This window comes from Martes martes, assembly GCF_963455335.1.
Source record: "Martes martes genome assembly, chromosome: 14".
NCBI lineage: Eukaryota > Metazoa > Chordata > Mammalia > Carnivora > Mustelidae > Martes > Martes martes.
In genome coordinates, this window is record NC_137902.1 from 47,844,002 (window position 1) to 47,856,647 (window position 12,646).

The window sequence follows — 12,646 nt, forward strand, 5'->3', positions numbered from 1 at the left end:
GTCCCTCTCCTCTTGCTCCAGGCCAGGGCTGTGCTGGGGCCTTTCGCCGCCCTCCTCTCTGGAGCTTCTCAGAGAACATGGCGCCCCCGTGTTTTACCTATTGCTGCTTCCCGGCCCGGCATCGGCCTCGGCCCCTCCTCCCCAGCCTTGGGGCAGCGAGGCTCTGCGGCCATCTGTTCACCCATGTTCTCTCCAAAGCTGACTCAGGGCCTTCCAAGCAGCTGCCCTCGCTGGCCACCAAGCCTGCCTCAAGCTCACGTGGCTGGGGTCGTTCGCAAGCCACGAGCTCTTTCCAGGCAGCTGTCCGCCGGCAAGCTCCGGGCCTGGCCTCTGCCCAGCCTGTGTCCTAGGTCCTCACCAAGCTGAGTGAACTTCAGCTCTCTGGGCTCTGTGGTCCATCTGGGCCTTTGCACATGCTGTTCCAAGTGCCTAGAACGTGCTTACTCTGCCTGGCTGCTCGGGAACTCCGGCAGAGGGGTCTGGGGCTCCCTGCCTCAGTTTCCCCCCAGCTGCCCCCACCTCCCGGGCCGCCGGCGCTTCCCTGCCCGCTGCTGCTTTCTCCTTGCACACAACTTTCTTGGCTCTCTCTTTCCACGTTGGGCTCCCCAGCTAGAGGGACTCAGGCTGGGCAAAGTCTTATTCTGTGGTTCCCTAGGACTTAGCAGAGGGGACCAGACGTGACAAATGAGGGATCAATCGGTGTTTATTTGGATAGATGGATGGCTATAATAGGAGCTCAATAAATGCTTCTGTGAATGGGTAGAAGGACGGAAGGACGGATGACTATAGAAAGAGCTCTACAGATGTTTGCCCAGCTGGATGAATGAAGGACTGGATAAAAGGACGGCTACAAACCCTCCACGACTCTGCTTCACTTCGGGTGCAACATCCACTCTCATCAGACCTGGTACTTCCCCAACGTGGGCCCGGTGCTTTCCCATCCAGTGTGGGGAGCCCACACCATCCCGAGGGCTGTGTCTCCCCATCAGAATGGTTTCCCCAAAGGTGCACGCTGGGGGGCGCTCCCAGAAGGGCTGTCCCCTCCAGCACTGGTGTCTTTCTATCTCTCACCCTGTTGTCTGGGGCCTCTCCAACACCTGGACAGGCACGTGAGCCCCCTGGGCGTCTTCCCCTGGCACCAGTGCAGGTTGGCAGGGGTGAGGGGTCGGATGCAGACTCACCGTCAAACAGCCCATCAGGCTCTGCTCAAAGGGCCGCTGGAAGGCTCGCGGGTCTCCACACCAGTCCAGCAGCTCCGTGGCGGCATTGTGGAAGTTGGCAGGGTTCTGTAAGTGCTGTGGGAGAGGGAAGGAGGCAGCATGAAGCCCCAGCAACAAGGTCAGCGGGGGTGGCACGTGGGTCTGCGGCGGCAAAGACCCCAGGACTCCCTGGGGATGAAACTTGAAGAAGGGGGGGCTGGTGCCAGGATTAAGGAACCTTCTCGAACAACCTGTCATTCATTTCCCCTGTGCATCCATCCCACCCAATCCCTGCAGGATGTGGATTAGTAGCCCCATTGCAAAGAGAGGAACACCAAGGTCTAGAGAAAGACAATAATATTAAAGTGTTTTCTGGATGCTGGCTGTGGGGGCAGGTGAACTCTGCAGGGTTCGGGAGGGTGGCCTGTGGCCCCCATGCTTGGGGGCTGGCTGTCCCCAAGCCAGGGCAGGCTAGCCCTGGAGATTTCCTTCTTGATGCCTCTCCCACTAACCACTACCACTAGTACAGCCTTGGTCTGGATGCCCACCAGCTCTGGCTGCAGAGGGAGATCAGCCATGGCCAAATAGGGCAGGGTCAGGTGGCTTAGAGAGAGGTCTCTGGGCCAAAGCCAGCCTGGGAGCACGCTGTGCCCAGGATATCCTCACACCAGGGTCTGGCATACGTGGCATACGTTTTAGCTCCCCAAAACCAGATTTCTAGGCCCAGTCTGCTGGCCTTGTCGGGAGGGGTCCATGCCTGAGCTCAAGGCCCTCCCAGTCAGGGGATCTGAGTCGGCAGAGACTGAATCTTGGTGCCAAGGCCTCTGGATCCTGCTTTGGACCCAGGCCACAGGGCAGCCAGGGTGGGTGGGGTAGCTTAATTCTCTAACACCTGTCCAGGTCTTCCCAGGCCCTGCTGAGTCGAGCCTTAGCGCAGGGGATGAGTGACTCGCTCAGGGTCACACAGCAGTGTAGGGGCAGAGCTGGAATTCCAGTAATTGGTGTCAGGGATCGTGGGTCCTCCAGAGAGACATCTAGGGTGTGATATGAGAGTCAGAGCACAAGCCAACTGCAAAGGGGATGGTGGGACCTTTTAAGGCCCCTGTTGCCTTGGTGCTGGGAGAGACAGGAACGGTAGCTTCCCCTGGGGTGGGCACTCTATTCCAAACTGCAGCTCAAGCCTGTCTTGAAGCCAAGGAGGCCAGGCGGGGGTGGGGGCGGGGTCTTAGCAGCCGCCAGGTCCCAGAATTGGGAAGGAATGGCACGTACAGTGGGAGCCCCTGTGGGGCAGGGCCCCAGGGGCTCCCTCTGCCTTCACCTCCTGCTAGCTGCCGACCCAGGACAGTCCCTTCACCTTCCCGAACCTCAGTCGTCCCATCTGTAAAAGGGGGATGACAGATCACGGCTTGATGGTGGGAATTTTTCTTTCCTTTGTGCAGGGCTTCATGACTATTCCCACGACACGGTTCGTGTAAGAAAGATTTAAAAATGGATGGAAGACAGCGAAATGAATTAGAACATGGTGCCCCTAGGGGAGGGAGCAGTGGAGGCGAGCAAGAGGGCAAGCAAGCAGCAGCACAGCCCTCCGTCACGGGGCTGGGGAGGCTTAGACAAGACGAGGCTCATGCGGCCCCTGGCACGGCGCCTGGCGCGTGGGGTGTTCCCACGTGGGGCTGCCCTTGGCCCTGACTCTGGCTCCCGGAGTCTCCCCTGGAAGCACAGCTGCACTCGGCAGCCCTCAGCCCTGGCTCACACAGGCTCTCTCTGCAAAGGCAGAGCTCCCTGCCCTTGACGCAAAGGAGACAGGAGCAGCCTCCGCGTGGAGGACGGGGCCCTTTGAGAGGGCAGTGGGGAGTTCTCCCCTCTGCCTTCTGTGCTTGCTCTCTGAGGCCACGGAGCGGCGGGGGGGGGGGGGGAGGAGGAAGGGGGGGGCGTCCCTGCTCCACATGGAAAGCCATGCAAATCGGCTCATTCCTTGCCTGGCAGCCTCCCCTGGCTAACTGAGTTATTCCGTTTATTTACCTGATGTCACACCCAATTAGCAGGGTCAGCAGCCACCACATGCTGCTCTCAGAGCGGCCTGCCCGTAGCACCCTCACTCCTGGCACCCCCTTTGGGGCTCTGGGCTCACAAGTGGCTTCTGAGGCCAGTCTCAGGGGCCCGGTTTTGTTCTGGCCCCCGGAGCACACCGTCTTCCGTATCATGGCCAGCCCACCTCCAAGCTTCTCCACCTCATGTGGCCTTCAGCTGGGGCTCTGGGTGGTCACTGGTGGGTGCGACTCGTTGGTAGAATGGACACAGGTGTCCCGTTCAGTGGCTGCTGCTCAGCAGCTCTGTGGCCTCAGCCACGCCCCTGCCCCTCTCTGGGCTTCTATTTCCCATTTTGACTATGAGGTCACTGGCCTGCACAGAAACGGATGACCCAGCTCAAACCCCACCTCAGCCACTGAACCCCACAATGCTGGGTGTGCTTCTGAGCGTCAGATCCCTCACTGGTGAAATGGGGTGCCCATAGCCTGCAAGGCTGCCACACGGCTTGGGAACACTTTAAATCATGACGTCCCCATGAGAGAGTCGGGGCCCCGTAGAGACGGCTACTGCTCTGACCTCTGTCCAGTTTCTTCTCTCCTAGGAGCTTCTGGACAGTAGAAGTAGTGCCCTGTCCCCCTCTGGAACCCTCAAGACTGGCCCGAGGCCAGATCCGAGCAGAAACAGTTGGTGAGCCATTCACTGTCCAAAAGACGGTCTATCCACGGTGTAGGCCGGCAACCTGGCCGCTGTAGGACAGGTCCCTAGTGGCATGTGGAGCAGCCAGGGCTGGTGGGGGGGAGCTTGGCCAGCTGGGTGGGGGAGCTTGGTCTGGGGATGGGAGCACAGATCTGAATCATAGGCAGAAGCCTCCCTGGGTGTGGCCATTCCTGGATACCAATGCCTCACTTCCCACCAGACCGACTGCCTGTCTCCACGGTTCCTGGGAAGATCTGGGCTATATTCACTGGCCACTGGGTCTGTTGGGGCAGGATTACGGGACACCAAAGCCTAGACCTGTTGGATCGGCTACGCAGACCAAGTGAGGAATGCATCTTCTGATTAGTCCATTTGTGATCCAAACAACCTGTCCATCCTTCCAAAAATGAATCGGTCTACCCATCCATTCATCCATCCATCCCCTCGTCCATCTACCCATTCAACCATTCACTACTTTATTCATTTCCCATCCATCCATTCATCTGCCTTCCTATCTGTCTACCATCCAGAAGTTATCCAACCTCCTGTCCATCCATTCATCCATCCATGTATCCATCCATCATCTGTACCTACCTGCCGAACTGCCCATCCCTATGTCCATCCGTCCACCCTTCCGCTCATTCCCTTAGCTATCCATCCATCAGTTCACCTCTCCCCTGACCACCCCCCCCAACCTCTGTGTGCCCTGGCCTGGGTGCTGCGCTAGGATCTGCTGACTTTGAGACGGATACAGCACATTCTCTGCCCCTGAGGAACTCAGCCTGGCAGGTCTGATATGTGTCCCACAGGGCTGAGGGCCCAAGGGAGAAAGAGCAGTATGGGTGAGGCAGCTGGGTGCCCAGGAAGCAGCAGGGCTCAGAGATGGGCAGTGCAGGTGCTCAGAAGGGCCGTGGGGCTGGGGGACGCTGCTGTGTGGGAATTAGCCAATTTGTGCGTGCGGCCCAGATGTGTCTGCGACCTCTGAGTGCCCATATAGAGAAGGCACTGGTTCTCCCAGTCCTTGGGGCTGAGACAGGGGGAAAGGCAGCTGAGCCAGAGGCTGGGAGGGAAGAGAGGCAGTGGGGTGCTTGGGGGATGGCCAGGGTGAGTAACGGCGAGAATTAGGGTGTTGTGGGTGGGGTGTGTGTGGGGGGGAGGCTGTGCTTAGAAGTGAGGCAGGGAGTCTGAGGCTGCAAAGCCCTTGATGGGAGCCACAGACCCACCAGCCAGAGCGAGGCCCAGCCAATGCATCTGTCATCCTCAGAGCACACAGACCCGCTCGCCTTTCTCTTCTGATTAGGACAGGGGATGTCTGAGGATCAACAGTCTTCAGCCAGACGCGCCGCCCTCTGGAGCAGCCGTGGAGCAGACAGATATTAAGGGCCGAGCTGTGTCTGACCAGAGGTGTGGAGGGGGATGTGGGGGCGTCGGGAGCTCTGGATGGCCCAGGGCGTCATCTGGACAGTCTGCTCACCCTCGCGAATGCAGCAGGGTCTGGCCCCAGTGCAGAGCTCTGGGTGTGTGTGTGTGTGTGCGCGTGCACGCGTACACACACGTGTGGGCCGGCCAGCCGGGGAGGGCAGCTGAGGGGATCCCTGGCCTTCCAGCTGCCCTGCCACACACCAGCTGGGCATCCCTTCTGATGTCTTTCTCCAGACCGAGTGGGATACTGTGGCGGCTTAACCAGGGTCGGATAGTTAACAAGTGGCGGAATGGGGGCTCGGACTGGCTGATGGGTTAATCTGAGCCCTGGGGGCCACACTCTGAGGGGGGAAATGGTGCCCTTATTTCTGGGGACACAGAGCCAGCCACGGGAGAAAGGTCAGCTCGTGAGCAGGTCTCAGGAGGAGCCACGTGCCCAACGCAAGGAGGGCTCATGCTGGGTGGTGGGACTGTGCTGTTGGGGGTGGAGGCCACCGACAGCGGCCCCTCAGGGCTGGGAGAAGCTGGGCCACAGGCTGAGCTGGGAGAGAGCCCTGCAGAGCCCCAAGGAGGAGGCGAGTGCAGAGTTGGAAGGAGGGCACTGTCTGGCTTCTACTCTGTGACCGTGAGCAGAGGCGTCATTGGCGTTTGGGGGAGCTGTTTGGGCTGGGTTCAGTCTATAACAGGTCTTCTTCAATTTCCTCTCCTCAGACCCCGCCTGGGCTTCCGAGAGAGCTCTGCTTGATATTTATGAGAGGACACACGCCCAGTGCTCGAGGACGGGCCTCAGCTCCACTGAGCCCTGGGAAGGCAGGCTGCGGGGGTTGTGTGGCTAGGAGCACTGCCTCCCCAGGGGTCCTGAGGCCAGCAGCCCATGCTGGTGACCCATGTCCTGTTAAGTCACCTAAGCCAAGGGCCTCACCCCAGCGCTTGCCTCCCCGCTGCTGAGACACTGAGGATAATAGCCCCTGCCACCCCGTGACGGTCTGGACCCAGGGGATGGGTAGGGAAACTGAGGCTCAGAGAAACAAAGGGACAGGCCTGAGATGACACTGTGGGTATGTGGAAGAGTGAGGATTTGGGAGGTCTCTCTGATGTCAAAGCTCAGCCCCTTCTACCATCTCGCTCGCTCCTGGAGTAGGGTAACACTCTGGAGTCCGCACAGACACCTCCACGCAGGGCTGCCAAGGGGGCTGCGCCCAGAGGGTGGTGCGCCACTCCTGGTCAACACTGGGGGGCGCCCGCCAGCCTTGGCTCAACCAGGCTCTGAGCGGGGGCGGGGGCTCTGAGCCCACCTGGAACCTGCCCCACTCTGAACAATCCAGAGAGGACGCTGGCGGGCAGATCTCCCCTAGAACGTGACGTGAACATGGGCGGATGAGGGAGCTTGCTGTGCTCAGGGATGAGGCCCTCCCAGCACAAGTGAAGCTGGGCTGTGTGACCTCAGCCGACCCCCTTCTCTTCTCTGTGCCTCCGTTTCCTTTTCTGTAGCATGATCTAATTTCTCCGAAGTTTTCCTTTTGTATATCTTTATAAAGAACCACAGAAGCAGAGGGTTGGGGAGCTTCAGTCTGGGAAGGAGACTAAGTACTTTACTACACCTTCACAGCAGCCCAGATGGCACAGCAGAGCCCAGAGAGGGCATGACACTGGCCCCAAATCACACAGCTGGGAAGAGAAAGGGAGGGGAGGGAAGGGGAGGGAAGAGGAAGGGAGGAAAGGGACAGGGCAGAGCTGGCACAGGAACCCTGGTGTGCAATGTCAGTGTGGGTGACAAGAGACCTCGGGGTGGTCAGAGAGACCCTGGGCAGTCAGCCCTGGCCTGCCATCACCTCCACCCAGCACCCAAGAGGCCCAGCTCCACAGTGCAGGCCAGCATCCCTCCTGCTCTGCCTGCCTTGCCAGCCCTGCCCTCGCCAGCTGGGCCAGGCTGGGCAGGGAGGAGGCGTGAGCGCAGGCCACACACCCACCTGCTTGATGCACTGTAGTCGGTCATTGGTCTGTTGGATGTGCCTGTCCATAGAATTCATTCTGGCCGTTTCACTGGGTTCTACCCGAGAGCCATGAACGTTGTCCAGCCTGTGAAGACAGAAGAGGGCGGGTGTCACTGGGGTTGCACCAGGCCCGACAGCCTCACAGCCACCCTGCAGCCCCAAAAGACAGACATGCTGGGCCCAGTGGCTCCCAGCAGGTTTTAGGCCCCTTTGGGAGCAGTGGTGGCCTCTGTCCTAGCCAGCCCCGTGCTGGAGGGAGGAACTTCAGCCACAGCTGCCTGGCCCAAGGGGAAGCCTGTCTGGGCTGAGGGTGGGAGGTACTCCTGGGTGTTCTCTGTGGGTGACTCATGTCAGCCCGGAGTATGCATGTCCACCACAGGACACGGAACAGCACACTCGGGCACACTCATTTCTACACACCTGTGCATGTGTTGGGGGGCTAATGGAGATGGCAACCCCATCCTTGGATTCCCAGTTCAGGGCTTAGCTTACCTGATGTGGCTCTGTGTGTATGCAAGTGTGCGTGCACATGTGTATGTGTGTGCACCCACGTGGAGGGGTCAATCCACATGGCCCTCATTGCGTGTGTGGTGTAAGAGCAGTGACCTGCCACGGGTACCATGGTCCCCCACCCCAAACCCCCTTGCTTTCGAGTTCTTCATGCCGTGAACCCCGATTCCATTCCTCCCTTTGCCTTCCTGGGGAAGTAGGGAGGGTGTCCGTGCCACCTCCTTTCCAAGACAAGGAGACTGAGGCTCAGAAGGGGACGGGAGTCATCCACAGCGGCACAGGGAGCCAGTATCAGAGCCCAGGCCAGGAACTAGGGCTCCAGCTGCCAGCTCGTGGTTCAGAGGGCAGGGTCCATGGATGTCACGGCCACCAGGCTCACTTCCTGAATCGCTGTGAGCCTCGGGAACTCCAACATGAATGTGACTTCCTTCCGGCAGGGGAAGCTAGGTGGAGGAAGCCCCCTCACTCCAGAAAGTCCCCAGAGTCCCCGGGCCTCTCCAGAGAGGCTACAATGGCAACGGCAGAGATGGGGAGAGAGAGAGAGAGAGAGCTGGAGAGAGAGAGTCTACCCAGTACTCAGTGGCCCAGGTCTTTGGGCCAATGCAGAAGTCTGCCCATGGCCACTGGGTTTGCTTTCCCACAACCCAGTGGGCATTTCAAGCGACAGACACAGGGTGCTGGACAGAGGCCCCTGGCCCTCGGCCTTCTTCGCTCTCCTGTGGCACTGCCCCCCGGAAGTCCCCTCCGCTCCTGCAGTGTCACCAAAGGTCCCATTTACCAGACACTTCCCGCATGCTGGGGCCCTGCAGCCTCTCCTGACTGTCTGTAAGCCTAGAATCATCTCCATTTTATAGACGAGGAAACGAAGGGCTGAGATCTGAGATCGCCCAAGTCCCCACGGCCCGTAGGAGCCTGTCTGCTTCCACGTCCTGACTCTCTGCCCCCTGCGTGAGCCCCCCGGCTGAGGGAACTCCCAGCAGAACACGCCGGGGCCCAACCTTGGGAAGAAAGGCCTGGCTGTGCTTCCCAGGAGCGCTTTACCACACAGCTCCTTCCAAGCGCTTCCTATCGTTCCATTTGTATTGAAAAGGCAGCTCATGGGGTGCCTGGGTGGCTCAGTGGGTTAAAGCCTCTGCCTTCAGCTGGGGTCATGATCCCAGGGTCCTGGGATCGAGCCCCGCATCGGGCTCTCTTCTGAGCGGGGAGCCCGCTTCCTCCTCTCTCTCTCTGCCTGCTGCTCTGCCTACTTGTGATCCTGTCTGTCAAATAAATAAAATCAAATCTTAAAAAAAAAAAAAAAAAAAAGAAAGGCACGCGTGGTTCAAAAATCAAAGTCCAGCGATGTTCTGGCTCTGTCCCCAGCCGCCAGATGGCCTTCCTGGAAGGACCAGGCTCACCAGTCTCCTGAGGGGCTCAGAGAAGCAAAGATCTATGGGTACTATCCCCTGCCACCCCTTAAAAAGAAAACACATAACATGATAGCATTCTAATACACACTACTTGGACCTTGCTTTTCTCCTCTGAATCGTATCTCAATGTTTATTCCACATCAAGATACAAAGAGCCTTTTTAAAAAAGATTTTATTTATTTATTTGTCAGAGAGAGAGAGAGAGAGAGGCAGGCAGAGGGAGAAGCAGGCTCCCCACTGAGCAGGGACCCTGATGTGGGGACTCGATCTCAAGAACCTGGGATCATGACTTGAACTGAAGGTAGATGCTTAACCAACTGAGTCACCCAGGCGTCCTATAAAGAGCCTTTTCAGTTTTTAATAGTGGCCCAGTATTCCTAGGCACTGATGAATCACTTACCCAACCAAATTCTGAATGTCCACCCTGCTAGGCACTGCCCCAAGGTCAGAGGCCTTGGCTGAGGCCCCTCTGCTCAGAGGGCTCATGCTCCAGACCGAGTGATGAAGCCTGGAGCTGTCCCCAAATCCACAGCGCAGACGGGCCTGCAAGATCACCTTTTATACCGGCCACATCATCCACATGTGAATTAATCTGGAGAGCCTATTCTTAGAAGTGGAGTTTCTGGGTCATTTGGGCATTTGCACTTTTGAGAAATGCCTCTGGGTTCCCTCAACCCGAGAGCTCTCCCGCAAAAAGGGAAAAGGAGGGGGAGTGCTCCACATTCACTTTTTTCTACCCTCCAACACCCCTCCATAAACCCACCGATCACACGTTTATACCCCCAGGTTACCAACCTCTCCATCCATCCTTTATTCACCTAAATGCCTGTCTGTCCTTCTGTCTATCCAGCCACCTATCCACACATCCATCCAAACACCTCTAGTCTCCACGTGCCCACCCATGCATGCTTCCCACTCACCCAGTACATACTTTTCAATATCTATACAGTGCTGGGTCCTCTGCCAGATCTATGAGCCATGGAGAGATTAACAAGCCAGTATTTACTCCACGTGACCCAGTAGGTGACTGTTTGTCGAGCTCCTGCTGTAAGTCAGGCGCTGGTCCAGGCACTGAGCGTGGACATACATTGTTACTATAACCCTACTTTACAAATGAGGAAAGTGAGGCTCAGAGATTTAAGCAGCAGTCAGCTCAAGAATCTGGGCTTTCCCATTACAACCCAGACTTTGGTGCAGCTAGTGGGGGAGGGGCTGGGGGTCCCCACTGGAGATTGCTGTGATGTGGTAGGCAGTTGTCATGGGAGAAGAGTGTCGCTCCCCTTGCTGCTCCTGGAGGACCCCCAGGCAGGGGCTGAGTTTCTTCTGAGTTTACTTGTCTAGAGTCCCAGTCTGTGCTCACTCCTCCAGGGCTCCTGGAGCCAGGGACAAACCATGGTGCCCAGTTGGCCAGCAGGGGGCGCTGTTGATGAAGCTAAGTACCCAGAGGGCTGGAAACCGGCTCCGTGGGGCTCTCTCTTTAGGGCCCTCCTTTTCCGCAGTGAGGACCTGCGCGCCCCCAACAGAGGGTTTTGAGTAGACTTCTCTGGCTTCCGAGGCCTCGGATTCCCCATTTGTAGAGCAGGATGCTGAGTGGGGATCAGGCGGCCTCACAAGACTCTATCTCTACGTAGACTTTTCCCAGGATGGACACAGCATTTTCATCTAGGGTCAGAGCCCTAGTGGGGCCTTGATAATTGCTTGTTGAATGGCTGACGGATCGTTTCTGGAGACTGAGGGGGCACTCGGCCCACCCAGGGAAGCCCTAAGCAGGCATCGGGAGGCCAGACCCACCTAGGCAGCCAGAGGTTTTCCTGTCTGCTCAGTACCCACGGGTCTGGGCCTGGAACACTGGCAAGGAAGCGAGCAAGAAAGAAGGAAAGATATCACGGATCACGGGGACAACTGTGTGTCCTACATGTCTTAATCTATAGAAGAACAAAATGTCCAGCTGATGAAGGAGACACTCACAGGTGAGGTGACATTCTTAAACGGCCGAGATCAGTGGGAAATTTTGATTATTAGCAGCAGGAATGGATGAGGCTGGCGGTTCCAGGCGACACAGAAAAAGGGTGAAGGCTTGGAAGGCTAAGGGTGCTGGGCGCAGAGAGGGGAACGGTGGGCTGGAGGAGATAGGGGAGGTAGCTCATTGTGGGGCGGTCTGGAACCTTCCATGAGTCCTGTACCTGCCTTGTTTAGGCAGCAGGCCAGGTCGCCAGCATTGCTAATTTACTGAATCCTAAAAGGCTCACAGAGGGGAAGCCACTTGCCCAGGGTCACATGGCCAGGAAGGGGTTGAGCTGAGATTCGGACCCTCTGCCTTTCTAACCGTTCATGTGTTTTTCTTTCCACTCCTCCAAGACTGGAGATCAGCTTCCTGGAAGTCCCCACTCAAGGGCTGTGTTGGGCCCAAAGAGGGGTCCCCTTGTTCCGTTCAAACTGTCCAAACTCATCCACTTTCAAGGCCCGCATCCCGCCCTCCCGGGGCCACGGGTCTCCTGGAAGCTGGCAGTGCAGGGACGCGGCGCAGGACCAGCAGAGGTCGCTCTCCGCCGCGGGAGCGTTGCTTGGCCTGACTGTTGCTTCCCTCCTCAGACCTTGGGCTTCTATAAGCCTTTCACAAGTAGCTACAAATCCTCCGTGGCTGCAGCTCCGGTGCCCACGGTGGCCGGGCTCCCTCCCAGCTGGAGACGGCTGATGGCCTGGCTCTGGGTGCACCCGGGGCCTCAGCCCTTCCCGGCCGCCTGCCTCTCTCTGAATGGGGAGTGGGCTCAAGCAATCAAACCCCCAACCCCCTCTGGCCCCTGGCCCACCTTCCTGGTCGGGGCAGCCACGTGCCTATAGTCAGCCTAGGGAGTTTGGGGGGACTGTGCTCTGATACCTTTCTCCAGGCCTCAGTTTCCCTGCCTGGAAAACAAGGCCTTTCAAACTCCAACATCTTAGGATTCCTGTGTCAGGATATCCAGCTCTTTGGAACACTGTCTCTCAGCAAAGTGTAGAATGCTGGACTTGAAACTGCAAAGCCGGTCCCAAGGCAGCCCCGAAAACTCTGCAAGGGACAGCCCCTGGTCCGGGGAACCCTAAGATTGCACACGCACTCCTCCTCACTCCCGAGGCTCAGCTTGGCTTCACACCACACATATGTGTTCTCTGCTAGTGACCCCTGAGTCGGTGTGGTCTTCTGACTCAGGGAAGTCTGGAAGGGCCAAGCTCCTGTTCCACACGCCTCACTGCCTAGCAGGCCGAGCTGACTCTTGGTGGAACCTTGCACAGAAGCCGTTTTTAGAGAAAGCTGCCCTTCCACACAGAGGGCTGCTCTGAGCTAGAATGTGGAGAACCAGAAGGATCCCAGGGACCACCTGGTTCCATGCCCTTCATGGCAGGACAG

The 12,646-nt window shown here is 58.0% G+C and overlaps 1 protein-coding gene across 1 annotated transcript in view; it reads right to left on the reverse strand.

Annotated features, from left to right (window-relative positions):
- LOC308354923 (zinc finger MIZ domain-containing protein 1-like) overlaps nt 1-12,646 on the reverse strand; it is a 139,027-nt gene that overhangs the window by 7,480 nt on the left and 118,901 nt on the right. Inside the window, exons 5-6 of the mRNA XM_080822745.1 lie at nt 7,319-7,427; nt 1,182-1,295 (exon numbers count right to left, since the gene is read on the reverse strand). Coding sequence (XP_080678871.1) covers nt 1,182-1,295; nt 7,319-7,378 — 174 coding nt within the window. The 5' untranslated portion in view covers nt 7,379-7,427. The remainder of the gene's footprint in view (nt 1-1,181; nt 1,296-7,318; nt 7,428-12,646) is intronic.